Source organism: Castor canadensis, chromosome 10, assembly GCF_047511655.1.
Source record: "Castor canadensis chromosome 10, mCasCan1.hap1v2, whole genome shotgun sequence".
NCBI classification, from domain to species: domain Eukaryota; kingdom Metazoa; phylum Chordata; class Mammalia; order Rodentia; family Castoridae; genus Castor; species Castor canadensis.
The window spans coordinates 35281400-35298545 of NC_133395.1; the positions used below are offsets into that span (position 1 = coordinate 35281400).

At 39.2% G+C, this 17146-nt stretch overlaps 1 protein-coding gene across 9 annotated transcripts in view; it reads left to right on the plus strand.

Annotated features, from left to right (window-relative positions):
* The window catches only part of Klf12 (KLF transcription factor 12), a 580787-nt gene that overhangs the window by 499322 nt on the left and 64319 nt on the right, over window positions 1–17146 (plus strand). For 8 of the 9 annotated variants that reach the window (XM_074043232.1, XM_074043233.1, XM_020179159.2 and 5 more), the window contains 2 exons: window positions 3832–3867; window positions 11278–11340. In XM_074043232.1, coding sequence (XP_073899333.1) covers window positions 3832–3867; window positions 11278–11340 — 99 coding nt within the window. The remainder of the gene's footprint in view (window positions 1–3831; window positions 3868–11277; window positions 11341–17146) is intronic. The other variant, XM_020179161.2, reaches the window with a different exon arrangement.

Here is a 17146-nt window from a genome sequence, read left to right on the forward strand (position 1 = left end):
TTGATGTACAGTCAACATCAAATTTGAAAACATACAGACTCAAGACTGAAGTCACTTTGCAACCACTGGATCATACTTCCTAATCAGCAGATAGTTTATGTAGTCAGCTTAACATTAAGTTTCCAAAACACTGCTTATTCTGGGTTCTTAAAAGATGTAGTCTTCCTAGTAACAGCATGTTGCAATACTCTGGTTTCCCTTTATTCTAAAATTAAGCATTTAAATACTTCATCATGAAGAATTTCCTTGTTAGGAGTAACTGGAGCTGGCTGTTTTGAAATAGTCTTTGTTGTAGTCTCTTAGCATTTAGCTTGTCAATACCAGGACCCAGAGAAATAGGATTCTCTTACCAGTTTAACATGGCAATCCATTACAAGGGTGTGTCTATGTTAGACCCATGTCTAGTTAACTCAGGGGAAAGTTAGACATGGGTACATGGGACAGCCATGAACAGACATCACCACTGCAATATGGGGACTCCATTAGGTGAGGACAAGATCATCAAGCTAAGAATTATATAAAAAACACAGTACTCCAAGCATTATTCTGAATGAGGGCCTGTAGTTTTCCCCACTATAAAGATAGGATGTATAAGCCAGGGAAGACTGGATTTCTCATTAATGGACTGGACCACACAGCTAGTAAGTGGTAAATCCTGGATTTGAACCAAGGCAGTTTGGTTCAGTGCTCATACTCTCTTATTTAGTATAACAGGAAATTTAGTATAACAGGATAAAAGTGGGGAGAAGTGGGGGGGAGGGAGAAGCATTTCCTGCTCCCCATGCAGGAAATCGGTTGAGCTTCTGCTCTTAACAATATACTGTATACTCCTTCCAGGAAATTTCTCTGATGTTTAACTCTCTAGCCTGGAAAGACCTTCAGAATAAGAGCAATAATTTTATAAATTTAATGCCTCACAAATCACCTGAACAGGCAAAAGCAGAAATGAAGAAAATGTTTCGATTTGTTGTTATTTGTGAATACTAAATTGTAATTTTATCACTTGTACATTTAACTGAACCATGTTGCTTTCTTTCCCAAATTCCCAAGGTAGCAATGCAAGAGTAAAAACATCACTTGCTTCTGTTTGTTTCTTTTATTGTTTGGTAATAGACAGTTCTTATGCCAGTGGTTTGTATGTTGATTATTTATATCTATGGAATTTTTATTCTGTTTGATTCTAGGTTGATTCTTCTTATTTCTGCATGTGTCTCAGAGAGACTGTGAAGGATCTTCCTTTCTCTGTTTTCAAAGCAGAACCAAAGCTAAAAAATAAGAATGCATTCATGGGTAATTTCCAGACCTAACCTATTTTGCATAACATCTGTATTTAATCAGAGACTACAAATTTAGGCAAAGTGATCTAATCATGTTTTGTAAATTCAGTTTGTTTTATTTAAAAGAGAATATCAGGATTGGAGATTTAAAAATGAGTTAATTCTATTTTATGGCTATTCATCCATTCACATTTTCTAATAATGTTGATTGAGAGAGAATAAGTCTAACAAAAAATTGCAGAAATTTAAATAAATGTTTAATTTACAGACTTTGAAAAATTGTGATCTCAGTCATTGACAATGGTGTTACATGAATAATCTTCATGGTTGGACACACCATATAAGACATCTAAGGATTGTGAAAGCCCAGTACACAGTACTTTGAATAGTAAATTGTATGCTCATTTTTCCAAACAATAAGCAATTCTCCAATTCCCTGACACAAGTAGGAATTCAATTCAGTTCCAACACAGACTTGTAAGAGTTTGTACAGGTCAAGTTCACGGTTTCTCAAGACTGCTCCCTTTGCCGCTATAACACATAAACACAGTCCCAGCCTACCTGCACTTCTGCCTAGCCAACTGCAAATTTGGGGGTTCCCTTAATTCCCACTCAAGTTCAGTAACTGACTGGAGGGTCTCACAGATGATGAGAAAGTGCTTTACTTGTGGCCACTACTTTATTATAAAGGATACAGCTGCTGTGGGAAAGAGATGCAGAGAATGAGGCACCAGAGGGCATTCTGGGCTGTCAGACCTCTCTGGGTGCTCCACCCCTCCAGCACCAGTGTATTCCCCAACCCAGCTGCTCTCCAACTCCAAACCCTGATCTGAAGGGGGTTTCATTTCATAGACCTCACTGATTAAGTCATTGGCTGCTGATGATGGAACTTACTCTGTACTCCCTGCCCCTCCCAAAAACTGGGAGGTGGGGCTGAAAGTCCACCTTTCTTGTGAGCAGCTCCTGAACCCATCAAGGGGCCCCGCCATGTGTCACTTTTCTAGTATAAACTAAAGTATGGTCAAAGGGGCCTTTTAGGAAAATGCACTCCAATCACTTTGGAAATTCCAAGGGTTATAAGGGCTCTATGCCAGTAACCAGGGCAAGGACCAAATACATACGGTTTTTATTTACACGTTTATGTAGACTGATATGCATATTAAAACATTTTGAAATTCAAATTAGATGGTCATATAAACAACCCAGACTACTCTATCTATGACTCCTTATAAACATAATTCCCACTTCCAAACAATGTTAGTATTTGATAAGCCTGAAACTTTAAGTCACTGAATTTGACTATACACTCTAGCTTATCTCCACTTAATGTTTTAAAAAGTGTAGTTGCTGCTTTGTTCACAAAACAAACAAAGAAGGATGCTGTTTAAGAGTGTGGCATGAGAGTCTGTCAGCCTGTACTTGAGTTTCTACCCTGCTGTGTGTGTGACCCTGGGCTAAGTCTATAACCTCTCTAAGATTACACTTCTCGTTTGCAAAGTAAAATGATGACATCTACATCACAGGTTATTGTGTGGACAAGTGAGGCTGCCTGGTAAAACTTTTAGCCTGCTGCAGGTTCATAGCCAGCTCTCACTCACTTTGAAGACAATACTTATGTGCATGTGACTGCTGAGTGTCATGGCACTCTGCTCTTCCAGGGCTGTCATTCAGTTTTCCCTCTGAGTCATTTTCAGCCTTTCCTCTGCATGGTTGATGGAATTAGTTGGCTACTTCCCCAGTGAAAAACTGGGGCTGGTGTTTTCTTACAGAGAGAAGGAGGGGAAAGTAAGATCTAGATATTAGTCTTGTTCATCTCTGGTCATTCTGCATAGCACTCGCCAGTGAATCCTTACATGATCCTACATCTCACGTTATTCCTTCCAGTGGTCACTCACTTGCTGGAGAGAGACCTCCCAAACTGCCTCCTACTAAAGATACCACCCCTTGGTATCTTGCTGTACCCCTTGCAGGAACTTTTTCCTTCTAAGATGCTGATACTCTCTCCTGTTTGCCCTCTCTTCCTTTTTGCTCATAATTCTCTCTTCACCTACCTGCCTGGCTCCCTCTCCATCTCTAAGCCAAAGTTGGGCCTTATGAGCCCAAAGCTATTAGCTTGAAGGGAGTTTTATCTCCTTTGACATTTTGCGGGGGAGGGGGGAGGGCAGGTGGAAGAGGGGCAGTACTGGAGTTTGAACTCAGGGCCTCACACTACCAGGCAGGTGCTCTACCACTTGAGCCCCTCTACCAGCCCTCCTCTGACTTCTTTAAGTAATCAGTGTTTCCATTATTTCTATATTGTCTGGTTATTTATTTTCATGGGAAAAAAAACTATTTGGAGATGTTCTGAACCTTATTTTTGTTTAACCTTTCTTAAACTATTATCTGTTATTATATACTAATCCAAGTAGACTATTAACATTTTTTAAGATCAGGTCCTATATCCTAGATTACCTTAAAATTACCTACATTGATTGGCAGGTGCATTGAATGTAGTAGTGCCTAATACGTTAGAATCAATTCTTTCCTATTTATCTTTTTTTTTTTTAAATCACAGCAGTGATAGGATGCCTCATAAGCAACAAGAACAAAGGTGAGTGACCTATCTCAAACATCATTAACTAAGCCAGATGTCCTCTGAGTTAATGATGTTATTAATTAATAAGAGCCAATGTGTGTTTGTGCGGAATAAGCTCTGTACCTTCTTTGGGCTGTGCTACATGAGGCAGTGTAAATGGAATACCGGTGACCAGAAGTAGGGCAAAGGAGGAAATGTGAATTTGAATGTGACCCCTGTGAAGGATGCTGCTCAACTGTGAGAGTCCTTGTGTGTCTAGAAAGTACAGGAAGGTAGTGGGTCCACTGGGATTTGTCCAGTACTATTGGTGGCCAGCCTGTGATACTTCTAGTTTCCTGGACAGTTTCCACAAGTACCTCGATCTTTGTAGGAACCAACAAGTGATTGGCAGCTCCTACCTTCGCAAGCCAAGTACTGTAATAAGGGGCTACGTTTAAGTTCGTAGGTCATGTTCTGGAAGACTTTTCTAGGCTGCCCGTAAGAGGACTACCACCATAGTTTTGATGGCTCAGATGGCTCTGTGGTTCAGAACTGAAGCCACCTCTTGGATACCATTCCCTTTTGTTTTTTTGGTGTCCACTAAAAGAAAAACAAATCAGGATTAATATACACATAGATACGTACACATGAATCCTTTCTTTTAAACACGTACGGATAATGGTTGTATGTAATAACCAGATTGGAGTTTGCTAACAGTTGGGCTTACATTGGAAGTGAACTGTTAAGTTACGTTTTTGTCCTGTAGACACAAAACTGACTTATCTTTAAAATCTAGTTTATGCCATTTTCATTATATTGTTTGCTTCATGCCTGTGAACCAAATAATATAAAGAATTGTTCTGCTGCAAGGAGAAATAGTACTATAACAGCTTTTCGAAAGAATGCTGAATTGGAATAGGTCCAGTTTGAGTTGACAAAATGCCTAAGTTGTATATTTTGTTTGCCTGTTTTTTAAGCCAACATAAAGATTCTCAAAATCAATGAAGCCAAAGACAGCAAAGGCATTGAAGTAATTCCCCACCTACTTCCTACTCTTAGAACATCCCACACCAGATAAGTACAATTTTGTGTTAGATAATAAAATTCTTAGCTCATACTTTCATGTAGAAATTGTGCACATTATTTAATATAATACACATATTCATAATTCAGTTTGATGCATTTTTGAAAAGACTAGTTTAGAAATAATTCCACAATTATAAAATATCTGAGTATTCTTATGCAGAAACATGAAAGCTAATTCATAAATAATTATTGGTATTACTTCCTTCTTACACATAGTTGCATTGAATACAAGTTCTCATGAATATTCAGGCTAGCCCAGATATTATTTTAGTAGATACTACACCTGACCAAATAAAAATAAACAGTGTGATTTCAGTGTTTAAATTAAGGGGGCATTTTTTATTCTCAGTTTTTTATCAACCCAGTGATTAGATGACCATTATAATACCATATATTTGGGGATAAGGGTGTAGCTTAGTGGTAGAGTGTTTGCTTAGCAAGCTTGAGTACTGCAAGCTTGGTTCAAGCCCAGTACTGCAAGGTGTGTGTGTGTGTGTGTGTGTGTGTGTGTGTGTGTGTGTGTGTATTTTAGTATATGTGCTAATAAGCAAGCATTGTATATATGTATGCACATATTTTAAAAACATACAATACACTATTGAATAAATATATTTTAATAATATCTTTGTTTCTCTTTGTACTTAAAATTCTCTCATGAAAAGACATTGATGTTATTTTTAGAAAACTGGCTGGTCTTAAAATACCGTATATAATTAATGTTATATTGTTTTTTTCACTGTTTACTGTAGCTCTTATTCTAGTGCCTTAATACTTAGAGAAGATAGGGTAAATTGCTCTAAAAATATTCTAAAGAATAGTAATATCCACTTCTGCTATATTTCCACAGAAGGGGCAGGTCAGAAAAGGCAAAATTTGGTGCACAATTATAATGTATTCATTAATCCTGACCTCATCTCCCACCATCCACACTTGCTGTGGGTCAGCGACACTGGACGTTCTTCCTCCATTCTCACCTGGCTGGTTGATGCCTACCTCTCAGAGGCCAATCTCAACCTCCCGGTCTGGGTCAATGTGCTCTTTGTTATCCTCCTATGAGGTACTTAGCCTGTGTTAGATGAGGACTGCATTTGTTATGATGCTTGGTTTATTCTGTCCATCTCCCCAACTGAGTCAAGAAAGCAACTCAGGAATGGAGTAGTCAATTGTTTGTGAATTGAAGACTGAGAGTTAACTGCTAGATTTGAAAACACAGAAGCTGTGGATGACTGTGGCAAGGGTGGTTCCTTCAGAGGAGGGCGGATTCAGACTGGGTCAGACTGGGTTCTAGAGGAAATAAGAAGTGAGGAAATAAGGATATAGCTAGAATTAATTTCTGCCACCTAAAACTTACATGTGTTCTACATTATGCATTTAAATAACAAAGCTAATACAGGAAGGGACTTTCACAAATAGTTAAATGGTGAACAAACTATATTACTATGACTGTATTCCTTTTAAGTAGCTGCATGCTTAAGTGCATTCTGCACTTGACAATGGTACATTCTGAGAAATGCATCATTTGATGGTTTTGTTATTGTGTAAATAGCATCGAGTGTACTTAACACAAACCTAGGTGGTATATTCCGTATTCCATACCACACATCCAGGTCATATGGTATTTGCCATTTCATATGCCATCTGTAAAACATCATTGTATAGTGCAGGACTGTATTTAGTCCCTTACCGGTTTTAGTTCACTTTATAGCTACTTCCAGTTTTGAATGTTCTAGAGGGCGTAAATAAGTGCAAAATTGTTCATGAGAGCCCCGGTGCTGACCCATTTTACTGCACCCTCTGGACAAGGATAGAGGGAATATACATGAGTGTGTGAGTACTGGGTAAAAACCTGGAGAACACATCAGACATACCTTTGTTTACGTTCTGACTTCACTGTTCAGTAGCTGGCAAATGACCTACCTTGATCCAACCCTATGGTCTCAGGGTGAAATATTGACAATATGATATGTGGGTAAATTAAGCTAAAGTATCTAAGCTTGGTATGGTGATGAACACCAGCACTCTGGAGGCTGGGCATAAGGATTGAGAGTTCGAGGCTAACCTGGGCTACATAGTGAGTTCTAGACCTTCCTTGGCAACATTCTGTATCAAAAACCAAAACAAAAAGATAAAGTGTCTAAGTATTTCACACAATAGCATGCATATAGTGAGGGTTCAGCAAATGAGAGTAAGCCATATCTTATAAACCATGGTTTTGAGTTCATCTTCTGCATGCGTTCATTTCTCTTTGTTGTTTCCTCACCGTTAGTAAAGATGTGTACGAATAGTATGCAAAATTGCAGGCTCTGGAGAGCACACTTGTAATCCCAGTCATCTGCGAGTGGCTGGATATTTCAGTTCCATCTTCCCATCCCTCCCAATTCCATCAGCACTATTGGTGGTGATAACTAAGGTGTTTACTGCTTCCAGGGTACCTTATAAGCACTGTTCTAAACATTTGATAGTTTGAACTCATTTTAATCTCACAGTCCTAGAAGGCGGGCACCATTGTAGTCACACATTGCCTAACAACAGGGCTGCATTCTGGGAAATGCATTGTTAGGTGATTTCACCATTGCTAACACACATCAGTGGATACTTACATAAATACCGTATACCAGGTGGTACAGGTCTATCACTGATGGGGCCTCTTGATGCAATCAGGAGACTTGGTACATGTGAACTGTCTGAGGCTGCTGCCAGGGGAATATAGTATACTGTGTCAAAAACATATTTTCTAATAAGTAGAAGTATTGCACTCTAAAATAATGATCAAGTCCTTTATGTAAAATGCTGTGGTGTTTGCATATAACCTATGCACATCTTCCTGTTTACTTCAAATACCTCTAGATTATTTATAATACTGAATAAAATGTAAATACTATTCATAAAAAATTAAAATTTTAAAAAGTATAGAATGGTAAATACCTAACCTGGTAACATAGTCATTGTTATCATTATAATTGTTTTCGGAACCATTGTGTACTGTATGTTTATATCACAGTAGTGCAGTGGTTGTGTTGATACCTGTGTCAACATGTGAACAGTGTGTTATGCTAACACGTTATGACGGCTGCATTGTCACTAGATGATAGGGTTTTTATCAGCTCCATTGTAAGCTTTTGAGAGCATTGTCCTATATGTGGCCATCACTGACTAAAACATTGCTTTGTAGCAAATAACTATAGTACCTCCACTTGTACAAATGAGGAAACTGAGATACAGCACATTAAGTAACTTGCCCAAAGATGACACTGTTAGCAAATAGTGAGTGTGGGATTCAGTTCCAGACAGTCTGGTGACAATTAGCACACTGTACTGCTTCCTTCCAGTCATACTTGGGATGGTAAAATTGGCTTTTGAATTGTCACAGCTTTCCTGTGATGCAACTTGTAAGGAGACAAGACCAGTATCTTTGCCCAGCAATTCATTAATAGTCCATAATTGTGTTGAGGATCAAGATTTCACAACCCAACTCCAGCCACCAGCCACTCAGGCAGCCTTCTGAAAACACTGAAAAAGAAAGCAATCGTATTCTCTTAACTATAAACATTAGTCATTAAGGTACAGGATTTGAGAATCAGTTATTTTTGGTGCTTATAACTAGAGAACAAAGAGTCATTTTTATATTATGACATCTAAAAAGTTCTACGTACTTAGCAAGAAAGCTAAATTAAGCGTTGAACTGGGTGGAATTATAAGCATATTCTGGACCCCAGATGAGTAAGTGCGTATAAATAGAATGATGGATACACTGGTATACATGCCCTTCCTGGCATAACTTCCTTTTCTTCTACGTAATGTGAATCACCAAATGTGAGCATTTCCATGTGACATAAGCTATCAGTGTCAGAAGAGCACATTGCAGGATTCAATATGTTACACAACAACCAGGATTCCCCTTCTTCATCCTGGTGGGGTTTTTGTTTTTTGTTTTCTTTCTTTTCATATCCAGCAGTTAGTACTAAGGCCTGAAACCTTTAGTTTTAGAACAAAGTGGCATAGCAGTAATTGAGCCTGTGTGAAGCTCAGAGAAGAATAATGAACGTTCCCTGCAAGCTTCCCGCCTAGATGCAGGTGCAGGAATCAGGAGGTTTTGAATAATGCATGACATGCAGATTAGGTGGTGCTTTCTCCTACTGGGGTTTTGACTTTGCTACCTGCCTGGCTGCTATATGTGGAAAGAAGGCAGATGATATTAAAAGCGTAACAATTTAAAGACCAAGCTCACAAAAATTCTACAGATCCTTTTGAAGAAGTAAAATTTAAGCAGTAGCTGAAGTGCAGTTATCAATATATTCCCTTTGAGGAAGAAAATATTTGATTCATCCTTTCAGTTTAAGAAACCTTACGATTATTTGGTTATACACAATCAGAAGTTCTATTCCTAAAACTGCTAAGCCATTATGAGATTTGCGCATTTGTGGTATTTAATGTATGATCAGTGATTTTTTTCCTAAGAGATGCAAATGCTTACAGAATATTTATTGAGGGTTAAACAGTCCTGCTTTCTCCACCAATGTGTGATGTGTGCAATGAGCAGCATCCATGAGAGAAGAAGCCATCATACACTTCAACCGGTGGAATTTACCACAATGAAAAGAAATCGTTTCCTGGTACTTTCAGTGTTAAGAAGGGCGCGATAGAGGGATGATAGTTGAAAGGACATAGAGTGAATTTAAAACCTGAGTGCTTGGGGCTGATCACTGCTCCACTTATTATCAGCAAGGACTGACACCTGAGCCTGAGGAGGGTAGAGGGGAAGTTCAAGAGGATTTCCTGCATTTTCCTGAGGGCAGGGGCTTTATCTGGGGAGAAATTTTTTGGCTCAAATGTCAGTTTTGAGGATTATATTTCAAGCAGACAGAAAGAAGAAGAAAAAGTAGTTTTGCTACCTTCTGTATTGTCTTTCTCATTTTTATTGCTCTCTCTCTCTCTCTCTCTCTCTCTCTCTCACACACACACACACACACACACACACAGTTTGGGTAGTGGAATATGAGCTGGCTTTGATTTCTAGCTGAGTCTGTCATTTCCGCTAGGCCCCAGTTTGGCCAGATGCCAAGACCAACAGGTGATCCTTGTAACTGCAAAACAGCAGGAAGTGGGCCTTGCTTGAATGAGGCAGTTCACCAGAGGGGCTGGCTGGCCTCCCTCCATCTTTCTGCATAATTAACACCCCCTCCCCCCACGTGGAGCAGAAAATCTGTGCGGAGCAGCTCAGCTGCAGCCACCATTGAGAAGCCTGTGAGGAAAGAATGTTAATAAGGGGTGTTGGAAGAAATCAGCCTTCCCAGTCAAAGTGCACTCTGGCTCCAGGATTGGGGAAAGACTGCAGTTCGCACTCTTGGAAGGGGCTGAACTGTCTTTTGTGTTTGACATGATTTTTTCACTCACTGAGCAGCAATGAGGAACCAGGTCCTCAGAGCTGTTGTTTCTAAGTGGACCTTAAAACCAGATTAAAATCCCTGTTTCCTTCTTTCCTTCCTTCCTTCCTTTCTCCCTCTCTCCTGCCCTCCCTTCCAATAATGTTTGAAGCAGAATAAGATAACACAAGCAGAAAGACTGTGTAGGCCTTCTTAGGATGCAGGAAGTCAGCCACAAGGAAGCGGGAAGTAGTACATTCTTCTTTGCCAAGCTTGTGACTCACAAAGGTGGAGGTCCAGCAGCTAGCTTCTGATTGAGGGACATCAGCTGTTCTTGGAAGCTTTGAACTCCAACCTTGCATGACTTTAGCCCTGAGGCTTGTAGAGTCTTATGGGCTTCACTTACCTGGCTAAAATTTTGAATATGATTTTGCCTTTCTCAAATTCAAATACTGAGCATCATTTCTAGAAGGTCTTTCTCCTAGAAATACCTATTGACCTGTTCTTCCTCTCCCACTCCCATAGGTTTTCCCCCAGATATTCAGACAAAGTTGTCTTGCTCTCTAGGGTTTCAACTCTAGGAGCTGACTGGAGCGGGCACTTCGATGTCTTTGTGAACAGGTGTAAGGAGGGCTCATTGAGAGCAGGCACCATAACCTTTTACCCACTCACATACCTGGCAAGAATTGCATCTTCAGTATCTGTGGAGGACCAAAGGAGTGCTTCAGTTCCTTGAAACTGGTGGTCCTGCCCTAGGGAGCTTCACCATGAACATACGCCAAAACCTTGTGATCTTGAGAGTGATAAACAGGCACACATGTTTGCAGGCCCAGAAATTTAATTGCATCCACTTTCTAAGAGATGATCAAGTTGTCAGGAGTTTGATAGGAAGCAAACCTAAAAGATATTATTTTTAAAGCAGATGCTTTTTTTTTTTTCTCTTTTGTACAAGAAAATCTGCTTTTGCAATGACTGTCTTCCTCTCATCTGCCTACAGGGTACATCCGTCCCCAGTATCAAGGGTCCGAGGAAATCGTGTGAATAATCAGAAATTTGCTTGGTGAGTATGCAGACTCCTCTGGGTATTTGTCAGTTTTGTGGGGCGTTTTAGTAGGAATGTGTTGAAATTGAGAGAATTATTACTGTTGCCCTACAAAGAATACATTTGTGTCCACTAAGTAGACCTTGTGGTGTCCCTTTCTAAATAAATATTTGTGTACTTTCCAGCCAAAACTTCACTTCCCAAAAATTGTAAATGAAACACTTTTTTTCCTAACAAATATGACCTAATTTCCCAGGATTATCAATTGTTGCCTTTTAAAAGAATGTTTCTATTTTTGTAGTAAGATTTGGTCAATAGCTGGTATTTTTTCAGCTACCAACTTTAGCTTCTCATGAAGATTTCCACAGTTAATTTGTCTGTTATGTTAATTTTAGTGATTACTGTTTAGATGATTATTTTCTTTCTTTTTAGCCTTAAATATTTTAGGACTTTTTTTTGGTTTTTTGTGGCACTGAGGTTTGAACTCAGGACCTCCCACTTGCTAGGCAGGCACTGTATCACTGAGCCATTCCATCAGCCTTCTTTGCATTGGTTATTTTAGAAACAGGGTCTCACTTTATGCTGGGACTGGCCTAGACTATAATCATCCTATTTGGGCTCCCCTGCTTCACTAAGATGAAAGGCATGCCACCGTGCCCAGCCATCGGTTGAGATGGGGTCTCTTGAACTTTTTGCTTGAGCTGGCCTTGAACTGTGATCCTCCAGATCTTAGTTTCCCCTGTAGGTAGGATGGCAAGTATGAGCTACCACACACAACTGATTAAGATCTTTTTTAACTAGTTCTTAAACAAACATATAAATGGAACTTACCAGAAATGACCTGAAAAGTTATTTTAACCACAAACCATTTGGTTATTGATTCTCTGAGGAGACAACTTAAAGGGTTTCACAAATGTTTTATTTATAAATTGGTTCAAAATCCATATTTATTTACATTACTCCATTCCACAGAGTTAGCCTTTTTAACAAATAATGTTTCATAAAAATAAAAGGAAAGGAAGAAATGAAAAAGAAAGAAGTTGTGAAAATTCACAAATCTCCATTATATTTCCTTGGATTGTGCTTAGAATGGGGTTTTGATTAGAAACTATGGTTGTTTTTTTTTTTCTTAAGTATGGGAAGATGATTACCAAAGATTGAGCTTCCAAATTAATTTTATACTTAAATCAGGATTATTTTTAGACACAAAATAATGACACTTTGAATTTGAATGGTACCTAATCAGCTCCCCCACTTCCCCCACTAAATCTAATTAACCCTCACAATAGCTTGCTGATGTCGTTAAATATTATGCTTTTCTTTTCCACAGAGGGGGAAATGGAGCACAGAGGATACAGCCATTTGCTTACACACTGCCTAAAAGCAGGGCATCCTTCATGGTCTGTCACAATAACCAAAGCATATTGTCGCTGGTCAGACCTGGAAAGCTGAGAAAATAGTAATGCTGACAGTTACTACATAAAAGGGAAGGGAGAACTCGGGTCCCTTTTGGGCTGCGTGGAATTTTTAATCCTGCTCGGCACAGGGCATGTTGTACTGAAGAAATGTCATTCCTTGTAGAGAATGAAAGCTGCTCAAGTGAGCAGTGTGAGCCGGGGTATCAAGAAAAAAATCGTCTGTCCCAGACCCAGTTTCTGCCACTTGGCTTCCAATGGCTTAATGTGAAAAGCTGAGGAAATAACAGATTTTCTTTTCTTCTCTTTTCCTTTCTGCACAATTGGAGTAATGATAACGTGTTCCTGCATAATTCATAGCATGTCATTTGATTAGTAAGTTTTTATCTCCAGTAAAATAGTCCATGAAAAGTAAAAAAGGGCTTTACTACTAGCCTTGAGAAAATTCAACTTTTATTTATTTAGCATTTATTTACAGTTGCAGGCACTGTTAAAAGCACTAGATGAGAAAAATAAGTAAAACATGGTTTCTATCCTCAAGGGGCTAACTGGCTTGTAGGGGTGGCGAGTGTGTGTGTGAAGGTAGAGAGAAACATCTCCTCCCTTGATGTATGCACAGATGGCATACTTGCCTGTGTATCGTGTGAGAAGCGTAAAGAATATAATACAGTGGCAGTAATATTCTTAGGAAATGTATTTATAGTGCAGTGTTCAGAGAGGGAAATTACTGACTATATTTAAGACCGGTTTTAGAGTTTAGTAGAGAAGTGGAAAATATAAAGGAAGGAAGAAACTGAGAAAAATCCATTCCAGAGAAGAAAGCTTTTGAGTAAAGTCCCAGAATTAGGGAAAGCAAAGAGTTGTTCTAATGTGTCTTCTATAGATTGAATCAGAGATACAAAGAGTTGGAGACATTTCTAAATTGACCTTAGCAAGAATGTATACAGATTTAGTACATACTTTATTTGGTCAGGAATTAGCTAAAATTTCTATTACATATACTACCTTGAATCTTCCTTAGATAAATACCGTGACTATGGTAAATAGAAATAAATCACCTGGCTAGGAAGAAGCCCCATAAATCACCTAGCATCTGCTTCTAGTGAAGTGATAAACACTTGATTTTTTTTTTTGTGAAATATTGGCTCTGGAAATTTCAGAAAATTAAAATACTCATTTAGCAGTAGAGAGGAAGGTAAAGGGGTAGTTGCTTTCCTCAAACTAGAAGTTGCAGATAATTTACTGAATTAACTGTCAAGTTCATAACCAGCTTGCCTGTGTCTTGAGTTAGATCCTTAAATACTATACTTGAGAGTTAGGAATGATGATTTGTGATGTTGGGTTAGTAAAGTGGTCCAATCAGTTAAAACTCTTCATCAACTAAGCAATTCCAATTCAGCAAAAGATGAAAAGACTTGAATTTTCACTGTGAAATTTTACATAGAGCCCACATGACTTTTGGAAGGCTCTGGAAGTCAGTGGCTGTGGTTGACAACGTTTATCATTGAGTAAAGAAAGTTTAAATTTAAGTAGTGTTTTTCTTTTCATACTGTTGATCTGAGAGGTGACATCCGCTGACCTCTTTCATGTGGTGACATTTCTTCTGGAGCTGAAGAAATGTGTGGACAAGAATGTCTGTTCAAGACAAAGAAAATCTGCTCGAACAGAGAGAAAATGTGCTAAAGGTGCACATATCCAAGGAAGAGATGAGAATCCCCAGGCTTATGGGGTCCAATGACAGGTGTTAGAATGCAGCAGGTTTGAGTTACGGGCTAACTCCCAGAAGGGCAATAAGAACTTCTTTCAGGGTATATTAGTGCCCCGGTAAAGAATGCCATGTCATTGTGTGACTCATTTAGAATAGAATTTACCAAAGGTAGTAGTCAGTCCAGATATAAACTCTGCCCATGAGAATATGCCCCTCCACTTAGTGCCACCACACTGTGTAAATATTTGTTGATTAGACCAGTGGTGACCCTTTGGGTCATAGAGAATTACCTTCTCCATGTCGTACATCAGATCTCTCCACCTTCTTTCACCACTGGCCCTATGTGGAGGTGACCACATGTTCCTTTGTTCAGTAACTGTTGTAAGGAAGAGAAAAAAATCTTTTCCTTCTATCCATTTTAGGTACATTGGTTGGGGCCCTGTGTGGTAGACTGATAAAAGACAGGTTAACAAGAGAAAAGAGAAGAGAAGTTTATGAACACATGCATTGTCCAAGCCCAGGGGAAGCCATGCCCCAAGAAGAATAACTTGGACAGGCAGTTAGAATTTAGGCTAGTATGGCAACATGACAAACCAACAATAACTTTTTAGAGAAGTGACAAGACAAAGAAAAGGATTTTGTACTCCTAGGGAAAGCAAATTATGGGAAGGCAAAAATATGAAAAAACTAATGGAAGATGAGGGCTAGTTTGTAAGATTTGTTGTGTATATTTCTCAATGAGCAACATTGATTAAGATGAATAAAGATGGCACTGTCGGGGTGGCGGGGGGCAGGCCACAGTGGTTCACATCTGTAATCACAGCTGTAGAGTGCTTGTCTAACAAGCATATGAGGCCCTGGGTTCAATCCCGAGTACAAAAAAAAAGACCCTATCCTTTCTGATGAAAAGGGGGAGAGCAGAATTTTTTTCTCTGTTCATTTGAGTTGCCTTCAGTTTCTAATAACTCTTATACCAAACTGATATATTGGGGTGGCATATTCTGCTACCTTTCACTAAATAACCTTTTTTATTTGTTTATTGCTTGAGGGGGTGTTTTGTTTTTAGAGGGTCTACTACTCTTTGTTAGATATAATAAGTGCTTTGCTTCATTTGGGGAAAATTCCTTACTAGAGAGTGGAGTGTGAAGATAGACATTTTTTCCTTACAGATCTTTTGCTTAGTTATTACATTCTGATACCAAACTCATAAGAGAGTGGTCCTTTCCAAGTCTCATTTCTGTGTTTTATTCTAAAGGATATAAGAGAAATTGGGAGTGTGTTTTGGTGGTATGTTAGGCTGGAGCAGGATGAAAAGGGGTTTGGTGAGGAGCTTCTATGAATTGGACACTGAAATTGATTTAAGGCTCTAGAAACTTCTGGATCAGTACAAGCATCCACCATGCACATCTGTGTATTTTACTCTTTGCTTTCACCTCCGTGCTTCTCACTCCAAACTTGTAAGTTTAAAGGACTTGGGCATTAATGGCTGTTTGGTGGTGGTGGTGATGGTGGTAGTAGTGGTTGTGTAGTATCCCCAAAACCTGCCAAGACCTGCTACCGAACAGTGACAGTGGGTATCATGCAGTAGAGACTTTATGGGCTATTTTTATGGTGACATAGAGTATAAAGCAGTTCTGCTATTAATAGAATTGACATCAGTAAAACAGAAGTAATTTTCTCTAACCAAGTGGATTGTGCTCTACCATGATTGGTTAGGATTTATTTCTCACCAACAGGCCTGAGATTTTATATAGTCATGGACACAAAGTTTTAATAGAGTCTCTATGCAAATTATATATTCTGATGTAAATCACATTTAACACTCTGATGTGTAAAAGTCACAAATTTCTGTAAAGGTCAGGAGGTGCCTTTCCACCCTTTGATGTTTTAGTGTTGGATAGACAGTGCTACAGTGAAATGAAATATTTATATACATGCTGTTGAAAATGTTACAGATGGCTTTGTAGAATCTCTTTGAGGGATATAACTGGGATGCATTTTTGCCATAAAAATCAGAACATTCTTTCCTGTGTATACTTTTCTCCTTAATAGAGGAAGGCACTAAAGTCATTGTAGCCATCAGACGCCTCTCAGAAAGCTGATAGAAAGCCAGCCCTTTAAGGAGGGATGAGCATTCCAAATTGCCAGTTTCAGAGCTATGAAGAAAATGTGTCATCACCTGGGGTCAGCCACCTCACCGATAGAAGTGGGGGCCTCAGGACAAACACATAACATGTCAAAGCTGGCATGAGTCCAAGTCCCCACACACCTGTCTAGTAGACTTTCCACCATGTGGCTGTTGTCTACAAGTGTGGAGAGCAAGAGAAATGCTAAAGATTGAGAGTGAATGTTTAACTCGTTATGAGCTTAAGCACAAGGCTCCACCTGAGAAATCCCGGTTAGATTGGCATGCCGGGCCAGCAGGAGTAGGAAAGGCTTGATGCTCACACCGCCAAAGCTGACTCAGCCCCTTGTGGACCCTTGCCTCCTGCTCCATATTTGTAGGTAATGTTGTCTGTCTTTTAATTATCAGCCTTCTGCTGCCTTTCTTCTTGACATACGGAGGAAAAACTTATGAGTGGGCTTTAATATGTAAAAATCCCAGTTCCCAATATGCCTGGTGATGCTGTTTTGTAGGTTTGGTTGGTTTGGGTTTTGTTTTTACATTTTTCTTTTTTAAGCCCATTTGTGTTGGCACGTA